The sequence below is a fragment of the Anopheles maculipalpis genome, chromosome 3RL (assembly GCF_943734695.1).
Source record: "Anopheles maculipalpis chromosome 3RL, idAnoMacuDA_375_x, whole genome shotgun sequence".
Lineage (NCBI taxonomy): Eukaryota > Metazoa > Arthropoda > Insecta > Diptera > Culicidae > Anopheles > Anopheles maculipalpis.
In genome coordinates, this window is record NC_064872.1 from 82,108,292 (window position 1) to 82,122,212 (window position 13,921).

The window sequence follows — 13,921 nt, forward strand, 5'->3', positions numbered from 1 at the left end:
AAACCATAAACACAGTCTTTACATAGCTAGACATTAATTCTATTGCGTTTCTGCTAGTTTGAAGTATATTCACCATTATTTACCATTATTCATGATAAAATACTTTGAATTTGCAAAATCATATTTCAAGGGGAGCATCGAAAATTGATGCCAAAATGCAAATTTCTATGCCCGCTTTCCATCGTGATTGACGGATGTTTCTAATTGTGATGGCACATTCTACAGTCGTCCACACAGCTCGTCCCGTTTTCATTCAAAATAATTGTTTGCTGTTCGTTGCAAATAAGTGTTCCCGTTTCGGTTTCGGTTTCGGTTGGAAAAGCGCAACGAAACGCTACAAAGCGTTTACCTTTGTCCCACGGAACCCGTTCATTTCCAAGTGTCACTTAGGCGGCGGTGGCCTCAGAAAACTCGGAAATAGGGGGAAAATGAACTTGTCAACCGACGAACCATTTATCGCTGTTGATTGTTACCAACGCTTTGTTTAGTAATAGACTGGCCAATGTTGTTGGTGGAATTAAGTCTAGTTGGGAATGTCTGGGACTATGCTATTCGAAAAGGTGCCGAAATACGTTAAGATAAGATTTTGTAAATAATTTTCTAGTACAAAACTAAAAACTTGGAAGATAGTCCGACGCAAACTAAGCAATTTAACTGCAAAACTATGACCATATCAAAGCGCAACTGTCAATCAAAACATTTATTAAAAAGCCGAATCAGTACTAGATCACCATCATCATCACAGTCGTTCTTTAGCGTCTTCTTGATTATGCACTGAACCACGGGAAGCTGCAATGAACAAAAGCAAATTCAACGCAAAAAAAGGGTCGAAAAACGCGGGGACCGTCCGTCGGATTCATAGCAATGCTCCTGTACGTACGACGAACATTTCAAACAAGCGACGTGTACGGTCGTGTGGCGGAAATCAGGGAACCGTATGCGGTGTGCTTCTAATTCATTTATCGTGTTATAATTTTTGAGAGGCGGAACCAACATGGAATGATATTTCGCTATGCCCCGCGACGTGCCAAGGGAGAGTGTATGATTAATATTTATTCTACCGCCGAGGCTGTGTTTTGTGTGAACTTGAGCTCTGCGAGCACGAGTATGGCGGGACTAAGGTTTTGTGCCCGAACTTGGCAAGTGATGAGTATGCTAAGTGGGAAATCAGTGCTTAAGGAATCAAAACACAGTAGGTGTTGTACGGTAAGCGATTTAAAAAAAAAGATCATTAAGGCAGGCTGATTTTTCTTTCATTTTTTAACAAGAATTTCCTAATGAGAGAATAAGAATTTCCATAATGAGAGCAACTATTTAAATTAAAACATTTATCCCACCATAATTAAAGCATCCCCAGTATAACTTTCCCTCCTATTTTAGTGTAGAGGCAATGATTTTTACCGATTTGAACGCCCTTTTCTCACTGTGCAATACTAGCCACTACTACTTCTTTACCCAGGACACTCAACAGCACCGCTTCATGGCGCATTTTTCTTCCGTTTTGGTTCGTTTCCGTAGTCACAAATCACTCCGCAGACAGATAGAACCGAACCGAACATCCTTCTTTGCTCGATTATTTCTATCCCTGTTTCGTCGGTCCTTGGCAGACATCTTTCCAGCCCAGCATCATCCTATCGTGCACGAGTTACTCCACAAGGACCCTTACTCGATGGAATTTCGCATAATTATTCCCCATCAACGATGTACATCATCATCATCATAGTCATGATCATGCTGAGCAAAATTAAGGCAAACCGTTTTACTGCCACCACAATAAACAGGATAATACTTCTAGCGCGGGCAGAGAATGTGAGATAGAGAGAGTGACATGATAAATCGAAAGCATCACTATTATCATCGTTTAGACGACCGCGAACGATACAACCATTCCAATGGTTGTGAGTTCCGGTCGATTACGGTAGTAAGCCGTTAAATGTGTACTTCCGCTAGCGCTTTTTCCCCCTCCCGGCCAGCGGCGCAAGTTTATGAATAATTTAAGTTGGTCAAAACGGAAACGTTTTTCTGACCGCTGGCCGTAATTGATGATCATTTTTAGGACATTTTTTCCTTTAAATTTTGTATATAAGGCTTTTAAATGTTCTTCTTACATCGTCTGATGTTGATTTTAAATGCATTTTCAGGAAAAAATAATTCAGGGGATCTTTGTTATCAGGAAGCTAACTTAAGCTGGATAAGATTCCTAACGGTCGACATAATTTTATTGGATCAATGAGTTATCTTCACCAGGGAGTGTTTCAAGAACTTGTTGAAGCTTTGCCCAATTTTTATTTATGATCAGATTTCTTCTAAATGTCTAATTTAAATTTTCTTTTCCACAGTAAATCCGAACAAACAGGGTTCTGGTTTATTAGTTTATTCGCTACATACACTTCTAACATAATTTTATTTATATATTCATAATTCCATCTGTATAGATTGATATGTTTACGCAACTACGATAACAAATGGCCCTACCGATTCCTTCCGAATGCATTTTTGTTCTTCCTTTGTTTTGTATGTTTTTGCTCATCTACACAGCAGCCGTACCAAAAACTAATCACGTATGTGAAGAAAAGCGAAAAGAGAGTAAATGGAGAAAAAATATTGCTGGCTAACCGGTCCGGCCGTTTTACTATTTGGAACCGGATGTTTTCTTCTTCTTCTCTTCTCCCTGCATGCGCACAATCTACCAACTAGCAGCTAACATGTATTATTGCATACCACTAAAAGTATATGTATCTATATAAATGTACCTAAGTGTAATGGTTCGTATTATTCTGTCACAGTACTGAATGGTTTCGTGATGGGATTTTACGCACTTTCAATTTTGTTACAGTTTTTAGTTAAAGTTAAAGCAACAAACATCAAATCGAACAAAAATGTTACGAAAAATTGGAGAGTGTCAAATGGAAAGACCAAAAGCAAATCCAAATTTACAACGTACAAACTGCACTGGAGCACACAAAGTTGAACGTTTGGTCACAAGTGGAACATTTATGCAAACAACAAGAAAAGAAACAAAAGTCACAAACTAATTTTCAAACACAAATTCTCTCTCCTTTTCTCTCCTGTGTGTATCAACATTCTTCCGACAGCAAAAAAAAAAAAAAAAACATAGTCAAACAATCTTTAAGCGTTTTATGTTTTTAAAATCATGCTTTTGCAAGATGCGCACGTAACAATGGCTCCCATCACGAAATGTTCACCATACTCACCACCATACACTAATCGTTTGTTCTAATGCACCAATTGATTCACAAATTGCGGGAATGCGGTAGAAAGAATGATTAAAAAAAAAACAACGAGGAAGAAAAGCGATCAACGATTGAATATATAATCCTGTATACAGAATCGAGGGAATGTTCCATTTAGGATAGTTCTTTTTTTTTTACCACAGAGCGTTTTTACGTTAGTGTTTGATTAAAAGTAAATATAAATTAAGCTTTCGCTTGGTGGTGTAACAAATTCCTTTCCCGTTCATCGTTCCTAGAGTTTCAACACATTGCCTTTGCTTAGTTGTGCCCGGATCGTAGTTTTCCTTATCTACGTACGTCTTTTGCAAACTATTGCTCGAATTTCTATATCCAATATAATGTCACCATGAAGATTCATTTGGCATCACGACGCTTCTTTTGCGCTACAATCACACCAGCTGTTGTCGGATCATCCGAGCACCGTATGTGAATTGCAAATTCGCTTTTCTTTTGTGAGAACAACCACACAAACATTAAACGAGAGATTGATTTGTGGTTAGAGGGACAGATCATTTCTAGACGTGGTGTTCGGGCAACGACTTTGTTCGAGAAAATAACACAGAACCGTGTAAAGGTGTAAAGGATGGATAGGAAGGAAATGAGAGACTTTCCCTTTCTTAATAGAGTACGTACAATTACTATAACAAAATTACAATTCACATCCACGTCGATAGCGTACGGACAAAATTTAACGCTCCATTTCCAAAACAAAACAAAACAAAAATTTAAACAAAAAAGAAAAAAAATACTCCGACCACGTCTGCAACGTTCCATTCGCGCAAACTGTTTTCCCCGCGCAGGACAGATGAAGAATGATGCTTTGCATTTACTTCTTTAGCGGGTCGAACGTATCCAACACGTCGTCGGAGCTAAAGAAACCGTTCTTGGTCGTCTGTCGTTAATGAAAAAGAGAAGAAGAAAGTTAGTTTGGTTTATAAATACAATTAACAGCTAGTAAATGCTCCATTTGGTTAGAAAAAAAGGCAAACACACGCGTAAACGTTGAATAATAAAAATATGAAACGAAAAACAAACATGTGGACACAAATATACACGACGTGAAACGAGGACATTTAACGATTGTACAGCACACGCAACTTCATATTCTCAACGGAAACGGGAATGAGGAATGTAATTGAGTTGATGAGATCCTATGCTCTAATTATTAGTTTCAGTATGGCACGACACATTTATCCATGGCATCAAATTTATCACAAACTGTATTGGAATAAACTGCGTCTAATTGAAGGTCTCTTTAATTTTTCTTTAATTAATTTGCAGCAATGTCCAAAACAGTTTGAGAACTGTTGACGAATCTGTGAACGTTCTTCGATAGAAGAGCTCTTTAAAGTTGAAGTTGGGCGATCCTGATCATCAGTTACACCCATTTGAATTTGTTTTGGGAATTTTTCTTCTTGAAGAATGATCCAAACCATTCATGGGGACAAGGTTCCGAACGCATAACAAAATAGTACAGAAACTGAGCACAACGTATCCAGGAGCAAAAGAAATCGATTCAATAATTAACATGATCCTAAAAAAGGAACAAGATCCATCGTTGCGCTGCAGCCGCACAAAAAGAGCTACTGATGAATTGATTGATGAATATCTTAAAAGAGCATAATGGCATTCAACGCCTTCCAAAATATGTTTTTATGTTAGATATTAGTTTGAATAGGATAACACGATCACAGAAATTCAGTTAAGATTTTATGTTAAGAACGCCATCTTTAATGAAGCGTTTTTAGAGTTGACATAGACATTTTAATTAGGACGACCCTTACAACACATACTAATAAAACAACAAGGACACTGTTAGGACAAGTACAGCAATGATGGCACAAGCGCACATCAACGCGTTACCTTCAACTCGGGCTGGAGCAGCGTGGGGCCACCCCCCGCCCGGCGTAAGCGTGCCCCACCATTGTTAGCATCCCCCAGGCTACCACCGATGGTTTTGAGTGAACCTGCTAGCGATGGCTTATGGAGCCGGTCCTGCTGGAACGAGGACTGACGCTTCAAGTTGCGACTGTTGATGCTTAAATCTTTCTTAAACTCGTTAAAAGCCGATAAAGCAAAATCTTCAAACAGTGCCTCGGAAGCGGCAGCCGGTTCGTTCGTCGCAGCACCGGATGATTGGTTAGTCAGACCGGTGTCGGATGCAAGGGCCGCCGGGGCCGTCGTGTTAGCACAGTGTGCCACCTCGCCATCGTCGTCCGTATCGAACGATGCTGGGTGTGACCGTACCGTACCGGTGTTAGTGGTTAACCGTTCCTTGTCGCTCGCATTCTTGAACACGTCGTACGCGGCAGCTTTGTGCTGTACGGCCGCAAGTGGATTGTTGCGGATGGCCGCCGCGAAGGGATTTAATTTTGAGGTCAGATTTGAAGCAGTAGCAGCAGCAGTGGCAGATCCGGTGATGGTGCTACTAGGTGCGCTCGGCTCATTAAAGGCGCTCGTTCCGTTGTAGCCGCCCTCACCGTACGCCAGGATCGAATCGAGATGGTACGAATTTTTGCTTAGAATGTTCACCTCTTGCGAGAATGAACCGATTCCCGGTTTGGAGCTTGCCGAAATGTTGCCGGAGAATGGGCGGTCGTTCAGCACACGGGAGGAAGATTCTTCCAACGACGCTGTTGAATCCTGTGTCCAAGAGTTAGTAAAGGAGTTAGCGAGGAGTGTTACACTGGACGGTTTGTCCCACCGTGGGCAAGAGTCAACCTAGCCTTTACGTTTCGTTGCTTCGCTGATAATAAAACAAAGTTTCTACATCTACCAGGATATCGAACAGCACACTTACATCATTGCCCTGCGGATTGAATGGTACCGATCCGAATAGATCCTGGTACGCACTGGATCCGTTGGTGGTTCCGTTGGTCTGCGGCACCGTTCGTCGTGGAGCGGATTTTGCTGGTGGAGGAGCCACTAAAAATTGCAAAGAAAGAAATCACTCAAACTGCACAGTTTCGTGGGTTTCTTACACTTCCGAAGCTTACAAATTGGAGGAGGACTGTTCGGAGCGCCGAATCCGTTCGTGATCGCTCCATTGCCGTTGGTGAATCCATTATTGTGATTATTGTTGGTGACGCTGCCAAAGAGCTGCTGGCCAAGGGTGGCATTGGTAGGTTTCGGTGGCTCAAAGCCGAACAGATCGTTGCTGATCTTGTTGCCACCACCGGTAGAGATACTCGTGTCGGTGTCTGGTGCACGTGGATCGAAATCACTGTCCGAGTCCGAGTTCAGCAGCAATCCCTCCAGCTTGGTACCGACCGATGGCTTCAGTGCTTCTATTGTGTTGTTAATCTGATGAGTAGAAAGCGTTTCTAAGTGCTGATGTTCTTCATGCAGGAATTTGCAATATTGGTGATACCTGATTCTGGATGTTTCTCGGTGGTACGATCGGTGCAAAGTGTTTTGGTGACGTTTCGATCAACAGCTGATCGTCATTATTCGGTAACGAGACATCAATTCCTAAAATAGCAATTGTTATATTACAAACAAGCCTTGCAAAACCATTTTCCTACAGGCACATACCCAAATCCGGCGTCTTGCTGCCATTAACATTGTGGTTGTTACTGTTAATGTTGTTATTATTGCTGTTGTAGCCGTTCTGGCCATCGACACCATTTTCTAGCGCCGGTACATCGCAAATGTCTCGTAGGCCACTCTTCAACAGCAATTTCTCCAGTTCCGCTTTTGACACCAGCTCGGACAGATCACGCAGTCGTTGCCGGTAGGCGGCGATCGTGTGTTCTAGCTGTTTTTTCTGCGCGAGAAGCTTCACCGACTCCAGAGATTTGCCACTGTCGCTGACATAGCGCCTGGAAAGAAGGGCATTACAATTAGATTGCATCTTGGATGTTGTCGGTTGGTTTTATGTTTTACGCACCTGTACGCCAGATCGAATGCCTGCCCGATCGTTAGCGTAATGTCCGAGGCTAGCTTGTTCGAGATGAAGACAAAGCATTCGTGCCGATCCTCCGTACCGTTGCTGGTGGTGGAGTTGTTCGAGCTGTTCGTATCGTCAACCGAGCTGATGGAGGCCGTAGTCGTGGCACCGGTGCCCGTTTTGGCGATGAAGCTGAAGAATTTCTTCACGCCCTTTTCGTCCGCGCAGTAAGATATCTTGTGCAGCGGAAATTGGTGCATGATCGTCAACGATCGTGGTTCCTACAGAGATAGGAAGTTGATGTAGTTACATTTGCGATAAAGCATGAGTGCAAGCGTTTTCTATACCTGTATTGCAACACCGTCCACACTGATGGTGATTTCGACCTTCTTCGTCTTCACATTGCCACCGCCCTCGGCCTTCTTCATCTGCTGTGTAAACTGCAGCCTCCGGATGGCTTCCTTTACGACTTCGATACCTTTGGGCTTCTCCACGGGAGTGCTACCGAGGTACTGCAGAAAACAAAGAACACCAGATTACACACAAAACAAAACCATGGTTGCGGCTCCGGACACACAACTGGAACTTACTTTGACTAGATAAGCGACGTGGCCGTTGACGAGCACATCTGGCGCGTGCAACCAGTTGCGGCCGTTTTTTGTGTTCTTGGCATCGTTTCCATTTTGGTTGGAGTTGGAGTTCTGCTTGTTCCAGAACATTAGCGTGGAAGCCATGTTGGGCGCTCGAATTTGTCACGTTTGTTTGCTCAATTCTCCGTCCAGATGCGACCGTAACCCAGACGCAAAACCGTGTTGTCTTCGTCAGTGCACTGACAGAGACCGGACAGAAACTCGAACAGCCGCGGTCACCGTTCGCTGCGTAACTGATCGCTGCAATGAGGCGTAAGCGTGAAAGGAAGTTAGAGATCGGGCGCGTTGTTGTTTCCGTAATTAGCTGCAGCATGATAAGCAGTAACCGCACCACACACCAACACACGATGACGACACTAATGCATGCATGATGGCGAGCATATATCAGACCGGAGAATCCCAGCGCGACTGCAACAAAGTCCCCTTTCGCTAACGGTTGTCCCCCCCGGCCCACCCAATGTATCTCGAGAACAGGCGGAGAGTGTCTTCGAGCAGTTTCCTATTGCGATAAAACGTAGCCTCATATCGCTGGAGTTGGAAGCGCCAGCCTAGCGCACTGGCGACTTGGGCGTCGGGCGTCCGTCGAGGCAGGACTCAAATTACAACCGATTACTGCGTAAACAGTCCCACCAGCAGCTAACCCTGGTGCGTCATAATGGTTCTCCCACTTCTTGCTCGGAACCGATCGATCGATCGTATTACGCGGACGCCCGGATGTCATCAATTGTCGGGTTCTGGTTTTTGTTCTCAAGGCGCTCACGCGCTGTTGTGGTTTTCTGAACCATTCTGATTACGTCGCACAACCAGCCGCACGGTAGATGGACGGTGGTGATGGTGTACTGGATCAGTCGGGTCTTTGAAAGTCACACAGTGTGCGCAAACGATAAGTTTACATCCTCCGTACCGCGATGAGAATATTAATGAACCGTCTGGGGGAGTTGGGAAAATCCACGTACCAGTTTTTGTTGCCGTCGTTGATAGGACGCGTTGTTTGTGATTTAGGGTGAGGTTGTTGGAAATTGAAGAATACCATTACACTTCAAAGTGAACGGGACTGCCCTTATATCACAGCTTTATTTTTGAATAATGTTGTTTCCCTATTTTCTAAGCCAAACTCTTTCCTTCAATCTCTGCAAGATTTTGTTTAATTGTTGATTAAAATAAAAAGAATGTACATTAAACAACTTTGTTACGCTTTCAGGAAGACCAACAACATCTTTAAACAAACTGATCATACCGATAAACCTAGCCAACGGATTACATTATCTTGTACTCCTTTACAACCCACACATGCCGCTATTCGAGCAACAAAGAACATTCATATTTTTAAATTAACTTCATTCTAGTTTACTATGCAGCTCATTACCTTTGCTCTTCTCAATTGCTTCCTTTATGAGTCCAGTGCCCGGCGTTTGCAAAAACAACCAGCACCTTCAGAGCAGCAAACGTTTGCCATACACACACGGATGGCACCCACTACTTGCAGCAGCAATCAAGCGGTTTTACGAGATGGGTATTTTGTTTGTAACCGATCGTTTGCCGCACTAGACAGTGAAATGGTTGTATTTTACAGTGCGCAGCGCACTTCGCACGTCATCAATCGTACGCGCACGTCAAACAAAGAGCTGTTACAGTGTTACAGTTCACATCGTACACGCTGGAGCACAAGAAGCAGAATCGTCAACGAAAGTGTTCCGCCGTCAAAAGTTTATTACCATTCAATGGTTGCTCCACCGTAACCGTTTATGTCTGAACACGTGCGTTTTGTTGTCGCTTCGAGGAAGCCATCAATGAGGGCGTGCCTCCCTTTACCAATTTATGCGGTCGTAGGCCGTTTTTAATGGATTGGTTTTTGAATAAAATTCTCTTCAAACCGTAGCTTTTTTTCGATGCTTTGTCGTTCGGGTTTGACTGTTACAATGGCAAAGTTTTATTTTATTTTTATGATAAATATAGCTTTTTTTACGGGCCCAAAGGTGATGTTACAGTGACGTCAGTTTTTACACGACAGGACCACAGGATTTATCCGGACCGTCCACCCGATGTGGGGAGTCTAGTAAGCCATTCGATGACCGACGTGTTCTAGTAGGTTCAAGAATTCGCATCCAAAATTCGTCTAAAATCCAAACGAAGCCAACTATTACTTATGCAACCCCCGTTTCAAATGGTCAGGGTCACGCAATAACCACTAACCAGAGCAGATGAACCGCGTGTTATATAGTTGCAACAGTGCGAATGCATTTGGTAAGCGACCTACCGAAAACTCGAGCACTGGTAGTCGTTACCTCAATTTCCGTGCCGTGAGCATTTTTTCCCCCTCAGCCCAGTGCGCCCCAATATTGAAGGGGGGGCTAAAGCTTGCGCTTTTGGCATTGGATTTCACTTCTCGTTCAGATGAGCTAACGATACCCAAAACCATCAAACAGTCGGTAGATGGAGAGGGGGCTAGGTTATGACAGCGGTGGAATGATCGACCGGGTGCTACCGTTTTTCTCAAGGTTACACAGCGCCGAACCCGCACGGTTGCAGTAATTATAAAAAAAAACCCCAAATCAAACACCGCGAATGGTTGGTCGTAATATTTCGTTTCGTTCGAACATTTCCAAAACGGCGATGGCAGGCAGCCAACGGGGTTCAAGTACGCGGATGGTGACGGTATAGGTACACCTACAACAATCTGTGCACACAAGAGCAATCTGGCAATAACGAAAAAAAAAAATTTTGGATGCCCGGTCTCTGATGACCAACTTTCAATCAAGTTCAATTTGGTCTGGTTGTTGCTCTTTCATGCTGCCAGGCACCAAAGTGTAACGCTAATTTGCTAATTTGATTATGAATTCAAGAGCGAAAAGCAACACCAAATTCAATGGATTCACTACCTAATGACAGGTTTACGACAGCGATTAAATTCGTCGGTATCCGATGGATTACGTTTTTGGACAAGTTTCGCTTGGGAGAGTCCTCCCGATGGGTAGTTCCGATTCAAACTAGTGGTTAAGGAGTTGGTTGTTACCTTTAACATATTCATGTGAAAATTCACGATCGATTGATGATTCAATTAATGAGCTGATTGACATACTACTTAGCTAGAAGCAAATAAGTTTTTCGAAATTCTCCCCAAAAGTCTTCCAAAGCCTTAATACAACTAGCTACTCGATTCGGTTTTACTCCCGTAAAAAATATTTATTGGAAAGTGTTCGTTTCGTAATGCCGGATGCGTCCTTCCACTTTGTGTCATTTTCGATCAGTCTCTTTTGAAGGCGGGCTATGCAAATCGGCGTCTAAAAAAAAAAAGAAACACATTTGCAACACATATGGAACCTAAAGAGCAATCGAAATGCGAGTGGGGCTCACATGTATGTAACAAAATTTTGACAAGAAATAATGACTAATGTCATGCACGTCGTGGTAAAAGAAAGCAGCACAAACGAAACAGTTGACACGTACGGGAGTACGTACCTTCCAGACTCACGGCACCGTACATCGCTGGTTCCGGCCCGGGTAAGCCGTGTCCCGTGTGTGGATGTCGTGTCCAATTTTCCAACTATCTTCACATTTATCCATTCGCTCCAATTGATTAAGCACGTACGGGGATATACACCGGGCGGGAGGGAACCGTTGTAGTGGCCAAACATCTTGCGAGGTAGCCGATTATCGCCGAGCTTAAGTATGTGTTGCGTTGGTTCACCGCAAAGACGGTAACGAGACGGTCGACCCGAAAAATGAAGCGGCGGTGTGTGCCGTTGCCCGAATTGGAGTGTACTTATGGCAGCACCATATTATCGGGTTAGGTTTCTATTTATACGCAAGCAAAGAAGTGTCAAAGCTTCCGTCCGAAGGGTACGATCACTCTAGGATGTGTACGCGGCATCCATCTCCCGAAGCGGACAGCTGAAGGATGTACTACTTATCGTGTTGAAGATGCGATGGCGCAACAATCAACTACGACCCCTAGCAGCACATTCAAACGCGTGACCGTACCGTGCGCCGGGACCTGATTTTGTTTGCGGTCATAAAAATTATGCTCGCGATGATTGAAATGATCAGGATCACTTCACAGCGGGAGACCTTTGGCCTGGTGTGCGGAGTTTGCACACGGCCGTGTTTTGATGGTGCTGGTATAATCGTGTTAAAACCATTTGAACTGATTTGAGCTGTTGAATTGATTGTGGTGAACGCTGGGTGGAAGAATGGAGGGTGTTGATAAGTTGAAACATTGCGAGGAATCCTGAGCGAATAGATTCCAGTGCATCTACGTTGCAGGGCCATTTTGATAGCAGGCAGGTTCGATTGTGCAATTGAGTTGTTTTGGTACGTTTGACAGGGGTAGACAAGAGTCTAGAAGTTGCAATCATTCGTGCTTGAGGTATGAATGAACTCTAAAGAATGAGAATCAGATGAGTTACATTGATATCTCAGAACAAAGATGCAGCAAGACGTCTTGCCGATGAACAGCGAAGTAATTACCACATAGAACAAATCATAATAACATACACTAGTATGATGATTGCTTAACAAAATTAGCGTTGTTGTTCTCAAGTCACTGCAAGCATCATCTCCATTGGAAGGTCAACTGCACCTGAGCTTGCAATTAAATGTATCCTTCTGACAAGAACAATTTTCTTACATGATTATCGCTTACCGTCCAATTTTGTACTTGGCCATTTTTGCACTCGCGTAAACCCTACCAAACGAAGGACACATCGCTTGGAGCGCATCATGCTTACAGTGCTGACTAATTACGGAAAGCTTCATGTTGTACGGTGAAGATTTTATGGTGTAAACAATTCGCTTACAAATTCATTCTTTCAAGATGATGACAAGGAAAGTATCCCAGTTGTGTCACCAATATATTTAGGTTCCATTTTTAAAGTTTGGACGAACTTCAAATCAAAAACATACAATCAAACCGATCGTGTGGAAACTTGTGAATGAATGCGATGGACTCGCCTCCGTAACCGGAATTCATTCGCAATCCGTTTCGTTGTGTCCTCGGTTGGTTCGGTTAAAATATAGCTCACCTCTAGGGTTGCGAGGAACTTCCATGCGTCCACCAATGTCTTGCATTGCTACCACACGATGACCCGCAGGAAAATGAAAACCGGAAATTTCATAATTCGCTCCAATCACGGCGCAGAGTAACTTCTTGTGGCGCACGAAAGTATCAAAGGTACGACTCCCCAACCAAACCTCGGTTTGTACTCTTCCTTCCGGGCACCACCGCGGGACCTTGTACGGTGGATGGCCCTTCAACGACTAGCGCTATGGACGAGCGGGCGAGCGTACGCGAGAGTGAGTTTGTCTATGGACGGGTGCAAATAAACTGGAGGGTTCCTCATCACTTTCTCCTTGGATGTGTCGATCGTGTCTGCATATGGTGTGCGGGAGTTGTTTTACTCGTCCACACCCGGCACCCGCCCGCAAACGCTAGACGACCACAACATGACCAGCATCGACAGCGGCACACCAAGCTGACCGTGGCGCGGTGCGCTAGAGGGTAACTGAATTGTGGCGCTCACACACGGTATGATTACGCCGCAATAACATACCGTTCGTGCCTGCCTGCCTAGCGTCCGGTGGGGATGTTTTAGTGCAAGCACATGAATTGCATAGTTCGGGTGAGATGTATAGTTTGTGTAGCGCCCCTGCCCCTGGTACTGGGCTGCTTATTTGCTGGCCGATGCCAGCAAATTTTTTGCTTTCGATTGCAAACACAATGAACTTAACCGGTAGTTAGCCGCCGGGACGGATTGGTCCCGACAAGGCGTATGAAACTGTTGCCATAGATGAGATAATACCCGACGATGTCTCGCCACTCTCATTTCTTTAGGTCTCTGTATTAAATATTATTTCAAGTGTGGTGCGCTTGCCATCGTCAGGAAATTAAAAGCCACGATTTGAAAAGATGGATACTTCTCCAGCTTCAATTGCACGCTACACCGAAGCATAAGCCCCGACATAATCTAGCGAATGTCGATGAGATACCAGACCAGAGACCAGTTGACTCACAGCGATAGAAACTGGTGGAAAAACTTGCCCACTATAACGCCCATCCACACTTGAGTGACGTGAGACTGATAAGCTGTGGGCTACTACTACTACTACTACTACCGCTACCCTCTGACACA

At 44.0% G+C, this 13,921-nt stretch overlaps 1 protein-coding gene across 4 annotated transcripts in view; it reads right to left on the minus strand.

The window, feature by feature from the left end:
• The window catches only part of LOC126561876 (PTB domain-containing adapter protein ced-6), a 359,240-nt gene extending 351,340 nt beyond the window's left edge, over positions 1-7,900 (minus strand). For 2 of the 4 annotated variants that reach the window (XM_050218237.1, XM_050218236.1), the window contains exons 1-8: positions 7,734-7,900; positions 7,491-7,655; positions 7,144-7,424; positions 6,789-7,075; positions 6,625-6,725; positions 6,251-6,557; positions 6,055-6,179; positions 4,080-4,146 (exon numbers count right to left, since the gene is read on the minus strand). In XM_050218237.1, the coding sequence (XP_050074194.1) occupies positions 4,081-4,146; positions 6,055-6,179; positions 6,251-6,557; positions 6,625-6,725; positions 6,789-7,075; positions 7,144-7,424; positions 7,491-7,655; positions 7,734-7,877 (1,476 nt within the window). In that variant the 5' untranslated portion in view covers positions 7,878-7,900 and the 3' untranslated portion in view covers position 4,080. Of the gene's footprint in view, positions 1-4,079; positions 4,147-5,117; positions 5,898-6,054; positions 6,180-6,250; positions 6,558-6,624; positions 6,726-6,788; positions 7,076-7,143; positions 7,425-7,490; positions 7,656-7,733 lie in introns of those variants that run through there. The other 2 variants (XM_050218235.1, XM_050218238.1) reach the window with 2 other exon arrangements.
• Positions 7,901-13,921: the final 6,021 nt, after the last annotated feature.